General features: G+C 38.7%; 1 protein-coding gene across 13 annotated transcripts in view; it reads left to right on the forward strand.

Moving 5' to 3' along the window:
• Positions 1-15,954, forward strand: part of baz2ba (bromodomain adjacent to zinc finger domain, 2Ba) — a 112,987-nt gene that overhangs the window by 52,038 nt on the left and 44,995 nt on the right. For 12 of the 13 annotated variants that reach the window (XM_077518753.1, XM_077518746.1, XM_077518749.1 and 9 more), the window contains exon 3: positions 9,064-9,243. In XM_077518753.1, coding sequence (XP_077374879.1) covers positions 9,066-9,243 — 178 coding nt within the window. In that variant the 5' untranslated portion in view covers positions 9,064-9,065. Of the gene's footprint in view, positions 1-5,150; positions 5,236-9,063; positions 9,244-15,954 lie in introns of those variants that run through there. The other variant, XM_077518748.1, reaches the window with a different exon arrangement.

The raw sequence follows: 15,954 nt of genomic DNA on the forward strand, positions 1-15,954 counted from the left end.
GTGATTGAACTGTATTAATATAATTCCCCCCAACCTCACACACACAAATTAGGAAGAATATATGCCTTTGCGTGTTGCTATATAACCTGCGTTTGTGTATGAATATTTGCCATTTGAAGGACTAATCCCGGAATGCTATGCTAATTTTTAATTAGACTGTCAATAGGATTTTACAATAGTACGTTACAGACATTACTGCTAGCATTAGTGCAAGTGATGCTATGCCTTGTACGGTATTTAAATATGCAATGTGTATAATTATTTTAGGTGTGTGTTAATTGTAACGCTAAACTTCAAGACTACAGCATCTAAGAATGTTCAGGCAGAACAAAATAAGAGAACAAGGTGCATTCAGGTTGCTCACACAACATGTAGAAGCTTGCAAACACACCGCATCATTCGGAACATTAATCGTTTTTCTTCGTTTACAATGTTTTTATGATTGTGAGAAGCCAAAACTGAAGTCACAATTACATTTAGATTTAATTGCCCAGCCCTACAGAACATACAACAATAGTCACGGGTATGAATTTGATCTCCTCTCTGGGAACTATTATTATTGGCAATTAGTTGTGGACCTTCTCTGCCTCTCTTCTTCTTGCTATTAATTACACGGCATCTGTTTCAATAAACCTGAGTGCTGCCTGTTGCTACGTCTAAGGCGCGTAACTTCAAATGTGGACTTACCTGTATGCTTAAAATTAAAAAAAAATAAAATACAAAATCGCTTAAAAATTTTAATGTCTCGAGATTTTCCATTGCAAGCATGGTAAGTTAATTGAAGATCATAAATTGTCCATTTAGGTGTGGATGTGAGTTGAATGGTTGTTTGTTTATGCTGTATGTGCCCTTCAGTTTTCAGTTGACTCCAGGGTGTACCTTGACTCTCGCCTGATGTCAGCTGGAATAGGCTCCAGCTCACCTGCCTCTCTAATGAAGACTTCATTTAATAACATTTGATTTTATACTCTTTGGAAAACTACAATGATATTGCTTTAGACTTTTAACGCAAAACAACAGATTTATTTATTTGTATTTTATTTTTTCAAAAATTTACACTTCCTTTAAACGAGTGGTCAAAAAAAAAAAAAAAAAAAGTTTCAGGCCTGTTAGTCAGAAATGGAAGTTAATCCAGTGACAGTTAAAAAAGATGTAGCAAGAAACAAACCAGGATGTTGTACAATAGCGCACATACCCTCACAAGCCAGTGATTGACTGTGGCTATAGTGTGTACATGCTGGGAGGAGGGAGGAGAAATGGGGTCAGGCAAGCTTGCTCGTGCACTCCGCTGCCGTAAGCAAGATGATCTTTGTCAGTTAGCGTTGATTGACAATCAGACTGCAGAGCAAACATCCATCCATACGCGTGTGCGCCATGCCATGCCCCTCAAAGCATTCACACATCAACAGCTCTCCAAATAAGAGCAAAGTGTGCTTGTGTCAAACTATTTGTTGCTCCCTGTTGGAGTTTACTGGAAAATTGACCCATGAGTCATGAGAATTAAACATATATTAAAGACAGGCTAATTGACTCTCGGATAGATGTTACTCTAGTGTTATGTTATTCTCTTAATCATATTCATTGAACATTTATTTGGCAAATGACATGACAGAACGGCAGAGTTTCATACTGTAAGACTGCAGAGCTTTTTGGTAAATAAGGAGCAGATGCAGTCATGATGCCATTTTGTCAGCTGCAGTAAAGTGCAGAAAGAAAGCGAGCTAGAAGCCACCACCGTGTGTCTTTGAATGGGGTCAGGGCATCACACGGAATAATGCATTTCCCTCCCAAGCGCTCCTTCCATTACGGCCGGAGAAGAGACATTGTGTCCACACTCTGATTACCACTGATCCATGCTGATGACTCTGTTGGCGGATTATCTCAGTTAGTATCAGCCATCTGTTACTCTGTGTGTAGGGGTGTGTTGTGTGTGTGTGTGATTTTTGTAAGGGTAAGAAGGGGGCAGGATTGAGACACACACATTAGGAGTAGGGATGGTTTGAGGTTGGACCACATACTTACTATAGAACGCTTTAGCATTATAGCTTCTAGCTTTGGCATTTTTTTTTTTTTGTTCAGTTGCTGCATGCATACAAGACGACAAGCAAGCAACACGATACCTCGCCTTCAAAAATTATGTGCGCTATCATTTATGTACCTGTACCTCTGTGCAATTGAATATAGCTTTAGCTACTTTATTCAGTCATACCCCACATAGGTATGTTAATTATACACAATTATTGACCAATATGAAGTGTTGAAAATGGCTTGCTCTTTTGATAATCTTAAAGGGGAAGTCTTAGTGAAAATGTTAATTTCACAAAAATATGTTCTGTGAGCCCCCACGTGTCTAAATACGGCATGCTGATTAATAATTATTTTGTGGAATATGAATTAAGCAACAAAATCCACCTGTTTTTATCCATCTCAGTGGGCGGCCATTTTGCCAATTGCTGTCTATAACTGACATCGCAGTTGTCCAAGGCTCAGGTAATGACCAATCGCTTGCTTGTTTTCAGAGTTTGGTCATGTGACATTCACAAGTTGAACCATGATTGGTCATAACCTCAGCCCTGCGCAACGATGTCATTTTCAGTCGACAACAAGTGGCAAAATGGCCGCACCCTGAGATGGATAAAAATAGATGGATTTTGCTGCTTAATTCATATTCCGCAATATTAATCTTAATACATATTTAGACTCGTGGGGCCGCATTGATCGGGGATTGAGATGGAAACGCCAGGTTTCCGCCCAAGACAAGCGTTATGTAAACAATGGACGTATATGCTAATCCAATAGAAAGAAGTGTGAATATTAAAGGGATACTTGACTCATTGAGCCATTTTCAGCAGTAAAAATATATTTTTTTATAATTAATGTGGTAATTTCATTATTTCTTATGTACATTTAATAGCCTACCCTTAAAAAGTAATTTTTCTACTTGCTGTCGACTGAAGATGACATCACCTGTTCTGAGGAAGTAGGTAAAGACCAATCATGGCTCAGTTTACTGACCAAACCCAGAAAACAGGTGAGCCATGATTGGCCATTACCTCTTCCTCAGCACAGGTGATGTCATCATCAGTCGACAGCAAGTAGAAAAATTACTTTTTAAAGTTGTTAATTGTACATGAAATATAATTAAGTTATCAAATACATTCTGGACAAAATATAACTTTTCACTAATGAAAATTGTTCAATGAGTCAAGTATCCCTTTAATGTAATGTTTTCCATTGCTCAATATTAATTTAGAATACAAAAAATACCTAGTTTAATTTGTTGTCATCTATCATTTCACTGCTTTTACTGATGCTTTGGAATTTAGCAATGTTATCAGTTTCAGTATCAGTATCCAGGTACTTAATGCAGGTATAATATTGAAGTTTCGTTACTGTGACAACACTACAAGCAGCACTTGAAAAGAAGTATGTGATGCGAGGCCACATTGGAAGTGGCACAGGGCATTACACCACCACTCTATCTCCTTTGTACACCGCCATCTTCCAGATGAAGCTGACATGGAAGGCTTCTACATGCTACCATAAAACCACAGTTCTGTTTATAGCAATGCAATCTCCTGAAGGGCTGTTGCGCCCAACGACTATTAGCCGCATACATTGACAGCTGGGCGCTGTGTTGTAGGCCTACTGGTGGCGCACTGGTACACACCTTATAAATCATATCCCGGCCATTAGCATAAATTCTCTCCCTTCTCCTTGCAACTGCAAAACCTGCTGTTTGTGCTCGCAGCACTTCTCGTTGATTGGCTGCCGCTGTTTAAGTCAAATTGATTTAGCCGCTCACAGATATTGTAGCATTGGCCACTGCGGCGTATGCTGTTAATTACCTATAAAATCAAGCTAATTCTGATGCTAAATCCATTTTAATTTCTCATAATTAAGTCAGAATTGGATCTTTAAATACCTTGGCACTGCATTGCAATCGTCGTGTTTGGCGATACACGGCCGCTCAATGGTATCATTGTTAATGGATTTAATTGCTATGAGTGATCAGTTTGTGGTTGCGGGATGAAGATGGACTGGCCTCGCATTGGTTTCTCCCCCTGCTGTCCTTTCTCTCGCCATCTCTCATCCCCAGAAAGAGGCCCTTTGAGAGATGAGAGCAGATGAGGGGGGAGGGTAGCGCCGCTTTCCACCTCTGCAAAGGAGGGATTGCTTTTTTTTTTTCTTGTTTGTTAGAGAGGGGAATCAATTCTATTCACATCATCACATTCTGACAAGGCGAAGCAGTCAGTATAGATATTGAGAAAATACAGGTTTGCCTTGGTCTTATTTCTTCATTACCTGTCTTTTCCCACCAACAAAATCCACGTCCTTGTTTATAATTTTTCTCCTCCATCTTTAGCATCTCCCGTTTCCTCTCTTTGCCCGTCTGCAAAAGGTAGGGAATGATGCGCTTCACTTACCAGCTGACACCACATAAGCTTGCTCGTCCTCTGAGACACGAGCCTTTTCTTTTCATGTACATTATGATAATTATGAAGGGCCACCGTTCCCACTCCATCTTCATCACACTTGTAATGATACTTGATTATTATTATTTTTCCTTCTTCAGGAGCTGCCACGGGCATCAGTCTTTTTTTGAAAAGGAATGGGTTTTTTTTTCCCCACCAGTCGTCAAGAGTGTCAACAGTTTTAGGTGCAATAACGCTAATGTAGCTGTCCTTGGGCTCAAAAGAACAGGCAAGACGTTTTCAGGCGGTTGCTTTACATTTATTTGCGTATTGTTACCAAAGTACAAACGAACACAAGTTATAAGATCAGGATGTAATAGACGGTCATCTGTCTTTCTAGGCACAATAAATTTACCTCATTCTACTTGCAAAGGCAAACGAACTAATCTAAGGTTCAAGAAGTTAGCTTTGCTGCCATGGAATAATGATGAAAACAACATAAATGCAGCAGAACATTTACATTTGGCCTCTGGTTTTGGACTTATATTGGAATGTAAACAACACAACCATGAAGTAAATCCAGTTACAGAACATTTACAAAAAATGTTTTCCCCATGTGACATCACTTTTAAAAGAGGTTTGGTAATAAAGCTTTGTGACATAGAGACAAGTCTCCAAGAATATAAAGAGTACAGTCCTCCATATTGTGTAAATGCGTCATTTGCAGGTGAAATCTACTTTTCATACTCAAATCTACTCTTATCTAAGATGGCACATTCATTTATTTGTCAGTGTCTTTAGCTGTCACCTTGCGCGAAAGGTGAGATTAACAGGACCTTTGACCTTGCTCAATAATTAAGACAACCGCCATGTTTTTTTCCACTGCAGCAATGGCTGCCCAAGACGGATGGCACAGCAGCCTCCTCCCCGTGGACTGCAGCAGGTTTCCTTGTCATCTGCGCCTCTTTCTCACCCTCTCTCTCCCTCTCTCTTGTCAGTGTTGCTCCTGGCGAAAGGCTGATACTTGATATTCAGAGGATAGCAGCTTTTGTCTCAGAGATTTAATCAGTGGCTCTGCAGAGGAGAGAGGGAGGGAGGGAAGGGGTGGCGGAAAAAGGGGGAAGGCAAAAGAGATGGAGGAAGAGACTGTTTATATGTAATGACACAATAACAAAGCCTGCCTGTAAAACACAATCTGCAAACTGTGCTTTTGAGGGGGATTTCCACTGCTGGATTAGTGTCAGGCAGAGGGATGTGGCAAAAGAGAAGACAGGAAAAAAGTCAGGTTGACGTGAGAGACCGGGGAGGTGACTGTGTGTGCGTGTGCAAATTGATGTTTGGATTCCTCTTTTCATATTTGTTTGGCTGCAAACGTTGGCGACTGTGTGGGCACATTTGTTTGTTTGTTTTTTTTAAGCGAAAGCAGATTAAAGTTGGCTAATGTAAGTCTGATGTTTGGCTGGCGAAATTCTTCTTGTGAGAGTTTCTGTTGTTGATTGGTTGATAATGGCTGCTGGCGTGGTAGTGTGCCGTTTTAATGTGTCTATCCATGTCAACATAGCCTACAAAAAGGCCTATGAAGATTTCTTGATGAAATTTCAAAGTAGGCCAGCATATCATGGTAATCAGCCATTTGTCTGGATTACTTCCATGTTCAATGTACTTGGCTTTTGGATTTGTGAGCGGATGTTCAGTTAATTTATTTTTGTGTTGTAAGCAAAAATGTGTCTTAGGATTGAGTTGACTATCCACCAATAGATGATTGTGGCAGTAAATTGCATAACATCCGGCTACCATCAATCATTTCACATCATGTTCCGTACAGTGAAAGCATTAGTTGTGCTTGTGCAGATATTTTGACAATTTTCTTTTGTTTCTGTGAAAATGAATGTTGAACAGAATCTGATGAATGTTGCAAAAGCATTGAATTCTTTCATTACGTTATTACTGAATGTTTGTATGCAGTACAGTATACAATTATGTAGTACTATCTGAACACTTCCATTGTACAGAGTGATTGTGAGTGTGAATAGTTGTTTGTCTTTGTGTGCTCTGCGATTGGCTGCCAACCAATTCAGGGCGTATCTCGCCAACCTCCCGAAAACCACTGGCATAGGCTCCAGCAAGCCTTGTGACCCTAGTGAGGGTAAGCGGTTCAGAAAATGGATGTTTGGATGGTATTTTTTTTTTTTTTAAACACATATCCATTTTTTTGTTAATTTGGTGTGGCGGGAACAGATCACTGGCATTTCTATTCATTTCAATGGGGAAAGCAAATTATAGTGGATCATTATCCACACACAACTTAATTTTATTCAGCAGAACAATAGTATCTATTTTCTTGTTTAGTTCGTTTTCATGCCTTTTCATCTGGGAGTAGTGTACAAAGAAAAGGAATCCTGCCAGTTTGTTGGGAAGGCATGAACTACACAATTAGCGTTTAAATTTCCAAATGACTGCAATTGGTTGGCAACCAGATCAGGGTTTCCCCTGCCTACTGCCCGAAGCCGGCTAGGATAGGCTCCAGCATCCCCACGACCGACCCTTGTGAAGGAGTACGCAGTTAAAAAAATGGATGGATGGATTGATTTCCAAATGGGAAAAAAAAATGTGTACCATAAAAGAGAGCTGTCCAGCCCAGTATCGCAAGGCGAAAATTCTTAATGTATTTGTTGTAAGACAGAAATTCATTCATTCAAGGAGTGTATGAAAAGTGGTAATATGGTTAGGGTTACAGCTGAACAATTGAACATTATTTTTTTTTCCCCCTGTGATCGTTTTTTTTTTTTTCCCCCACCAACATCCTCTAACCATGTATGTGTAACAAACACAATCTGTATTACAATAAATATTGTTACTAATAGGTTAGTATATAAAGACAAATGAACCACAAATTAAAGTGATATTTCACTTATTTAGCCCATTATAACAATAAAAAGTTATTATTTTGTCTATAATTAATTTGATACTTTCATTATTTTTCATGTACAATTGGTACCTTTAAAATCACATTTTGCAACTTGCTGTCGACTGAAAATGACATCACAAGGGCTCAGGCAACCAATCACAGCTCATCTGTTTTCTAGGTTTGGTCATGTGACATTCACAAGCTGAACTGTGAGCCAAAAATAGCTAAATAAGTAAAGTATCCCTTTAATACAAAGCACATAAGCTAACTTACGAAACACTTTGACTTGCAGTCTTTTAAGCATTCACTGTCAGGTTCACAAAATTGTTTGTGGTATAAACATAAGTCAGTAAATTATAAATCAGATTATAACAATAACTGAGACAAATCTGTGGATTTATCACTTCACCTATATGTTAACATGATATCAGACAGTGATAAAATACAGCCTACTGATTGACAGACATGAAGTTGTTGCATTTCCCCCAAAACTGCATCCTTGGCAATTTGAAAATTATTGTGCAACATTAAGATATCAATTTGAATTTAATTGTTTAACCCTAGTAAGTGGTGGGAAATTTCTGTTGCATTTTCAAGGGGAAGTTAAGCTGGGGACTTTACCAAATGCACATTATTAGAATCTTCACATGGGGTTTCACATACAAGCATAAAAATAAACATTGCATTTCATCAAGCAGACATCCATGCAAAATAGATAGCCCTCCTTGTTCACATGCTGTGGCTTTCCACTTCATTTACGGGGCAGCATATCTAAAGCTTGTGCTCTGGGCACCACTGTACTTGCATGAAATCTGAGTCAGGATTATGCTAAAAAATTATTTCGTCAACTATATTTAAGTTCCTTATAAAGAGCCAACTATTAACTTTGTAAATTCATGGTTGTATTCCCACCATGAAAGGTTCCATGTTTGAAAATTCCCAGAATTTAGCAACCCTAAATTATTGTTGTTCCGATACCGCTTTTTGACCCCCCGATACCAATTCTGATACCCAGCTTTGCAATATCGGCCGATGCCGATACCATGCCGATCTAAGATTTTTTATTTTTTTTTCCTCAACATGAAAAAGCTGTCCTGCCATTGGTTCAGAGCATTCAAGGGCCAATAGGATTTCTTAGATCGGCATGCAGTGAACATGTCACATATCAGTGAATGTCGTGCACAAGCAAGACACAAGATGCTGCATCCAAAGTCCTATATTAGTGTTGGAACTAATGGTATTGGCATGTCACTTGTTAGTACTCACCGATACAGACTATTTTAATGCAGTATCGGGGCCTCTGCCGATACCAGTATCGGTATCGGGAACAACACTACCCTAAATCATAATAGAGCATTTTGCTTTGGAGTACTTTTTGCCGCAAACATCTTATGCCAACTTCCACCAGAGCGAAAGCAGAGACCGCATTTGGGACAGCTGCTGTTTTCTTGTGTCCCAAAGTCAAAATGTGCTTTGTTGTCCGCAATCGGCTCCTAGCCTGATGTTCTCCTTGCAACCTCGCATAGAATCAATAGAAGCTGAGAGGCAGTGAGCATGGCTAAATAGAAATATTGTTCAGGGGAAGTGAGATGTGAAAGGAAAAGTGTCAGCGTGTGTGTATGAGCTGGAAATGTTGTGCAGGTGTGGTTGTTTGCATGTGTGTGCGTGCACTACGGTTTGTGTGTGTGTGTGTTTTTTTTTTTGCTATTGTAACCCCGCTGATTGGATTGTGTTTGACAGATATGGAGTCTGGAGAGCGGCTGGCCTCCCCTGCGCCCACCCTTTCTGCTGCGCGCACCTCCTCCCCTGCGGCCTCTTCCTCCTCATCATCCTCTTCCTCGTCATCATCTCCCGCTCCCCACTCAAAGAGCAGCCTGGCCCCGAGCCCCTCGGCTCTGGGATCCACCCTTAGCACCTCTGGTAAGAAACACTTTTGTTTTCATGTCCCGACTCAAATCTTTGGTCAGTTTAATCAGTAAAAGCAAGTCGACTCAAGAAGTCACACCACACGTTGTGCACCGAGCACCACTAAAAAACAAAAACAAAAAACTAGTAGTCCTATGCGGTCATCAAATACATGTAGATTTAACATTATTGTAATATAGGAAAATGGAAATTGTGCATAAATAGTGATTAAATTGTTAATTTGCACAAATGGTTTCTACATGTTGTAAATGTTTTTTGTCATATTTGTTCAAACAGACATTATGACTTCACACAGTACACGATAACTTAAAGGGATATTTCACTTATTTAGCCCATTATAGCAATAAAAAGTTAATATTTTATCTATAATTAATTTGATACTTTCATTATTTTTCATGTATATTTAGTACCTTGAAAAACAGTTTGCAACTTACTGTCGACTGAAAATGGCATCACAAGGGCTCAGGTAACCAACCACAGCTCACCTGTTTTCTAGGTGTGGTCATGTGACATTCACAAGCTGAGCTGTGATTGGTTACCTGAGCCCTTGTGATGTCATTTTCAGTCGACAGCAAGTTGCAAAATGTGTTTTTAAAGGTACTAATTGTACGGGAAAAATAATGAAAGTATCAAATTAATTATAGACAAAATATTAATGTTTGACTGCCAAAAATGGCTAAATAAATAAAGTATACCTTTAAAACGTGCAAAAAAATAAAAAATAGAAACCACGAAACCACCGCGTGGTAGGAAAAACAACTGATTGAGACAGACGGCGTGAATTACAAGGTGGAAATCATTTGGGCATGGGGATGAGCATGTGACAAAATGATTGACACCTTGTAAGTCACACCCTTTGTCTCTGGTTGGTTGTTTATTTTTTGTGCTCATTTTTTCTCATGTGCTGTTGTTTTGGAAAAAAATCACCAGATGCACAAGATGGGGTCAGAGTTGGCCTTTTTTTTTCTTTTTTCTTTTTTAATTATCCCCCCCCCCACACTGACCATATTTATCAGACATCGTACAATTGTAATGACTGTTTAACAAATAAGCGGATAAGGTGACAGTTAAAGATTAAATGCAAATATAGTGTACATACATTTTAAATACAACTGAACTGGATTTAACAAATGCTCCATAATAGATTTCAAAAAGGTTTATTCTGCATAGTGTGTACATTAATTCGGTGGATTCTTCCGCATAGCACATTTTTCGAATCACTATTCTAAACCATTAAAAGTGACAAATGTGGTCACCTTCATGTCGTGATAGCTTTCGAAAGCCTCCTTTCTTTAGCATGAAAATGAGTTTCCTGCCGTATTAATTATACAGTTAGTGTATGAATACACCTCTTTCCCAACTACTAGGATTTTTTTTCCCCCCCGCTGACAGCTTGGGTTGCAATTGAAAAGCTGCTGCATTAATGAATCCCAAACAATTAGGGGCTTCTTTTGTGTGAGAAACACACACATGCTTGGCCATGTCTCCTGACAACCTTCAGCTCTCTGGCTCCAGCTGCCTCAGTCGAGCTCCGCACGACAACTGTGTGTGCATGTGAAAGTACTGTATGTGCATTAGTGTGTCTGTATGTCTGTGTGCAAGTGTGTGCCTGTGTGTGAGAGTCAAAGATAAAGAGTGCCTCGCCTCTTCTTGCATGATTTAACATTTGTCATCCACTCAGTGTACGCCCTATCCAGAATACTTTGCAAGGATGGGCAAACTTTGTGCTTCAGGGCCCCATCTGATTTTCCAAACCGGACAGATGGGGCCCATGTATTTTAATGATGACATACTATTCAATCATTCTCCTGTTTTAAATGTAGTATTTGTGATTGATTTAATTATCATTAATGAACCAATTATTTAATAATTAGCAAAAAATGTATCTTAAAATTTGATTTTATATTAGGTTAATAGTAGGGGTGTGAATTGCCTAGTACCTGACGATTCGATCCGTATCGCGATTCATAGGTCACGATTCGATTCGATACCGATTAATCCCAATATGAATTTACAAGTCGATTGTTACGATTTTTTTTACTCAATTTAGAAAATAGCATTCAGTAAACTTGTACATGTACACTGTAAGATTTGTATGAAAGTTTATTATTTATTGATCTCAAACTTCAGTGTTATAACTGTGATCCACTGTATTTTAACAAACAGGTTGTAACCTTTTTCATGTTAGAACAGCATTGAAATAAAATAGTAAGGCTTAATGTTCCATTCATATAACATTCTTCCATGCTGAAGGTGTGAAAGTTAAGACGTTTTGTTGAATATTTTTTCATCAAAAATGGATGTTAAAAAATCGATTCGGCTGCCTATTGAATCGATTCGAGAATTGCGTGCTGTAGTATCGCGATATATTGCCGAATCGATTTTTTTTAACACCCCTAGTTAATAGTGTATGTAACATTATTTTTCGTTAGTTTTTTTTCAATTATTTACATTCCATTCTTTTCCCATTGTTTTTAATAAATCAATAAAATAAAAAGCCTGAATGTAGCATTTGTTTAATTTTGCAAAGAAAAAAAATATGAAAAAAAATGTGTTCATTTTTATTTTACGCTAAATAAATTTAATAAAACAAAAAATGTAAAATATATATGGAAGATGATTTATTTTGCCGATACAAAATATTTTTTTATTTGCAATAATTAAATTAGACAGTTATTTAATAAAATGTCTCAAAATGTTGTATAAATAGAAAATTACGTTATTTATTTTCCATCCATTCATATTATTGCAGCTTATCCTCACCCAATTAAATGGTAAATGGTACTTCATTTATAATTATCAGGTGTGCTGAAGCCTATCTCAGCTGTCTTTGGGCGAGAGGCGTGATACACCTTGTACTAGTTGCCAGTCAATCGCGCAACGCTGGTTTATTTAGCTAGTACAAAAATATTAGTTGTAAAATAAAAAGGGTTAGGGGTATACCTTTTTTTTTTTTTTTTTTTTTCATTATTGTATTTACACCAAAAAAAATGACCTAATTATTTAATTAGACAAATTGATAAAAAAAAAAATACCAATGAGGAAGTTAATTTTAACTAAAGATTTTGAGGTAAAATTGCTAATTTAATGGAAATAATAATTACTTTTTTTTCTTTTCAATAATAAAAGTATTTATTTATTTATTTTATTTTATTTTATTAATTTTTAGTGTTATTATCTGTTATCATCTAATTATAATAAATTTACCAGTTTCTTAAAATTGTTTATTATATTGAACCCATTTGAGAAATGAATAAACAAATGCAAAATTCCTCAGTTTATTTGCTTTTATGTGCCATCCTGTTGACTGGCGACCAGTCTGGGGTGTAAGTGTACCACACCTCTCACCCGAAGTCAGCTGGCATAGGCTGTAGTTCACTCACAGCCCTAGTGAGTTCTTGAGAAAATGGTTGGATTATGGATTTTAATTATCCCAATACTGCTAAATGAAAGCAACAAGCAGGACTGTTGATGATGTAAATGCTGGCATGTAGCCCACTGGCCATACTTTGCTCACCTTCTTAACTCATTAGAGAATTGTGCATACTTTTTCAAGATGCATTTTTGATTATCCCTGGTGGGAAAGAGTAAACGATTTGTGCATACTCTTTCACCTCACCTCACTTAATCTCTTGCTATCGACACACACATAGCAAATCACATTGGGCAGGGATTTGCATGCATCCAGCCTTTTCCTGGAACAGAACCCAATTTTTCTGTTACAAGATAAAGGAAAGAAAGCGTAAAATTAAGCAGGGTGTTTTTGCCTTTCCTTGTCCTCTCGGTGTTGCGCTGAAGAAGACGCCATTAAAACATCCCCTTCCTCATGCATTATACATCATTTTGATCCCTCTGTGCCATTACGTGAGCTCAGATTTTCGAGATAAGCGATTTTGGGCAGAGCATCAAATGAAATGCGAGGCAAGCTCTGTGAACTTTTTGCAAGCAAACCACTTCTTTTGTACAATATCCCTTTTTGTGCAACTACTATACATTGTACCAGATGCTGCCCATTTAGGCTGAAAGCTTTTCTGTCAAGTCATCGCTTTTCAGCGACATCTAAGTTTAATTAACTCATTCACTGCCATTGACGGAAAAAGACGTCAAATTATGCATTTTTTTTGCTAGTCTGGCAATGAATGTGTTAAAAGCTGAATACAGCTGTATCTTGACTTACAAGTGCCTCAATTGAGAGTTTTTGAGTGAGTTTTGCTTTGTGTTGCGAGGAAAAATTTGAATTAGAAGTGAACTTCACGACATATGGTCGCCATCAGTCCATATTTTACAGTGAAAGTACATGTATCGATATGTGTATATTTTATTTTTTTACATTGCTTTCTGATAACCATTGAATTAAAGCATTGAACCATAGAACAATATGGGCAAATGTGGGGAAAAAGGCAATGCAATCTCTTTTTTTTTTTTTTTTTTTTTTTGTATGGGGGTGGGGCTGGAAGGGATTTTTTCAATGGGGAAAGTGAATTCAGATGAGTGACAGGAGTTATTGAAGTCACATATTGAAGTCAAGTTACCACTGTATTTTTCTGTAATCCCCCCCCCCCCAAAAAAAAAACTTTAGCCACCCACTAATCTATCTAATCTATCAATTTATTATATAACCTACAACTTTCCTATTGCCTAGTTAGGGACTTTTTAATGGCAAGCAAACTACTGCTTCTTTTGAATAAAATGTATTTTTTGGTGCGCAGTTACAGTGGAATCCATTGCTCGATTATGCTCGTAACTCAAAACACTTATATGTCAAATCTGTCCCAATTGAAATGGAAATGACATTACAGGGAATGTCTGCGTTTTGTGGAGGATCGGGTGGCAGTATAATAGTCATACAGACACAAACAAGGGTTTCTCCAATAAGTGATTCAGTCAGATGCATAAAGATGTTTTTTTCACAGAGGATAAAGAATATATGACCAAGTGTTGTTATTTTCTGTCTACATGTTGTTCCATTTGTGTTCAAGATATAGTAAACTGAAAGTGTGAGTGGCAATAAACAAAAAAGCAGTTAGTTGGGTCACTCTTATGTCGAGGTATCACTGTACTTTCTACCAGATGATTTAGGATGAAAGGTTTTCTATCAAGTCAGTTCTTTTCTTCTACATCTCAATTTTAATTAAAAGGGAGAAAGGCTCTTCTCAGGCAGACTAACAAAAAAAGAATGTCAAATGTAATGCAGGTAAGATCAAAGATGCAGTATCACGACAGTATGTGCAGGCCTCATGGTTCAATGTGCCTCTTACACTTGAGAAAAAGAACATTAATGCAAAAAACAATCATTGGCTGGCGCGCGTTTGCGTGCATGTCATTGATGAGGATATCACTTGGAGAATAAAAAGCTGATCTGCGCTCATAGCACTCTCCTTCTGGGATCAACTCACGGATGCAATTAACTTAAATCTGTCTGGAAATTTGATTGACTGCAACAAACAACAAATTAATCCCCCTTCGGCAGCATCCAAACATGAAAAAAGCGGGCGGTGCAGTTTGTCAGAGTGGAGGGAGGATTGAAACAGAATGAGAACGAGGGCGAGAGTGAGTGAGAGAGTAGGTAAATCCAAGCTATGTCGTTCCTCACTTGAATTATTTTTTTTTTCAGATTTAATTATTCGCCTTCCGGAAGCCTGCATTAATAATGAAGAGGCATTTGCAGATGTCACTTTGTGTTGTCTGGGAATGGAAGGGCTGAGCCTGCTGTGGGGGTGTCGATGTGGAGGGGCGGGCACCGCAGGCGTAAGCCAATGCTGCGTATGTCGGCCTTTTCCGGGGTTTGCATTGCAGTCGTTTATCTTGACACACCGTAACCCGGGCTGGCAAGGCTCGTGTTAGATATTCAGCATATTCTAATGACATTCACCATTTTGCTGTCTTCGAGCTCGACAAGGGCCTTGAAGCAAACTCAAAAGGGCGGCACACACTCATACGTCAACCCTGATTGTTGCTTAAGAATTACAGTGGAAAGCCGTTTGAGCATTCATTCAATATCCAATATCCTCCATCTTAAGGTCCAGGTATGTATTCTGCTTGTCAGCTAGAAGGACAATGCAGCGCACTAGCAGAATCTTGACTGTCTTACTAGAACTAGACCCAGTGATAGAACCTTGATTTAACGGACTAATCCCATCCATCCATCCATCCATCCATCCATTGTCTTGACCGCTTATTCCTCACAAGGGTCGCGGGGGGTGCTGGAGCCTATCTCAGCTGGCTTTGGGCAGTAGGCGGGGGACACCCTGGACTGGTTGCCAGCCAATCGCAGGGCACGGACTAATCCCAGGAAGTTGAATTTTATTGTGGCGTGAAAACTTTCCCATGTTTAATAAATACAAAAACTATTGAAACTATTGCAAAACTTTAGTTTAGTTTACTTTAGTTTATAATGTTCTGCAGCTGGTCGCTGGAGCCACAATGTTATTGCACTACCTTTCTTCACCTAAGGTAGATACGACACGCTTTTGAGCTGCGTGCCTGCACCGATGCCTAAGCTAATGTCCATGCTTTGGATCGGTTGCCTTTGACTGTCACCACAACCGGCAGGGCAACCACCTACGTATCTCCATGCATTGCATTTGTTGGGAAAGACGCCCGTGCCATGCTGACATGGTCGCCTCTCAGGCACATTTGTGAGCCTGCTGTAGTCTACTGTATATCTGTGACAACAGCGGCACAACCGGAAATATGTGTACCATT

The sequence above is a fragment of the Festucalex cinctus genome, chromosome 4 (genome assembly GCF_051991245.1).
Source record: "Festucalex cinctus isolate MCC-2025b chromosome 4, RoL_Fcin_1.0, whole genome shotgun sequence".
Classification (NCBI taxonomy): domain Eukaryota; kingdom Metazoa; phylum Chordata; class Actinopteri; order Syngnathiformes; family Syngnathidae; genus Festucalex; species Festucalex cinctus.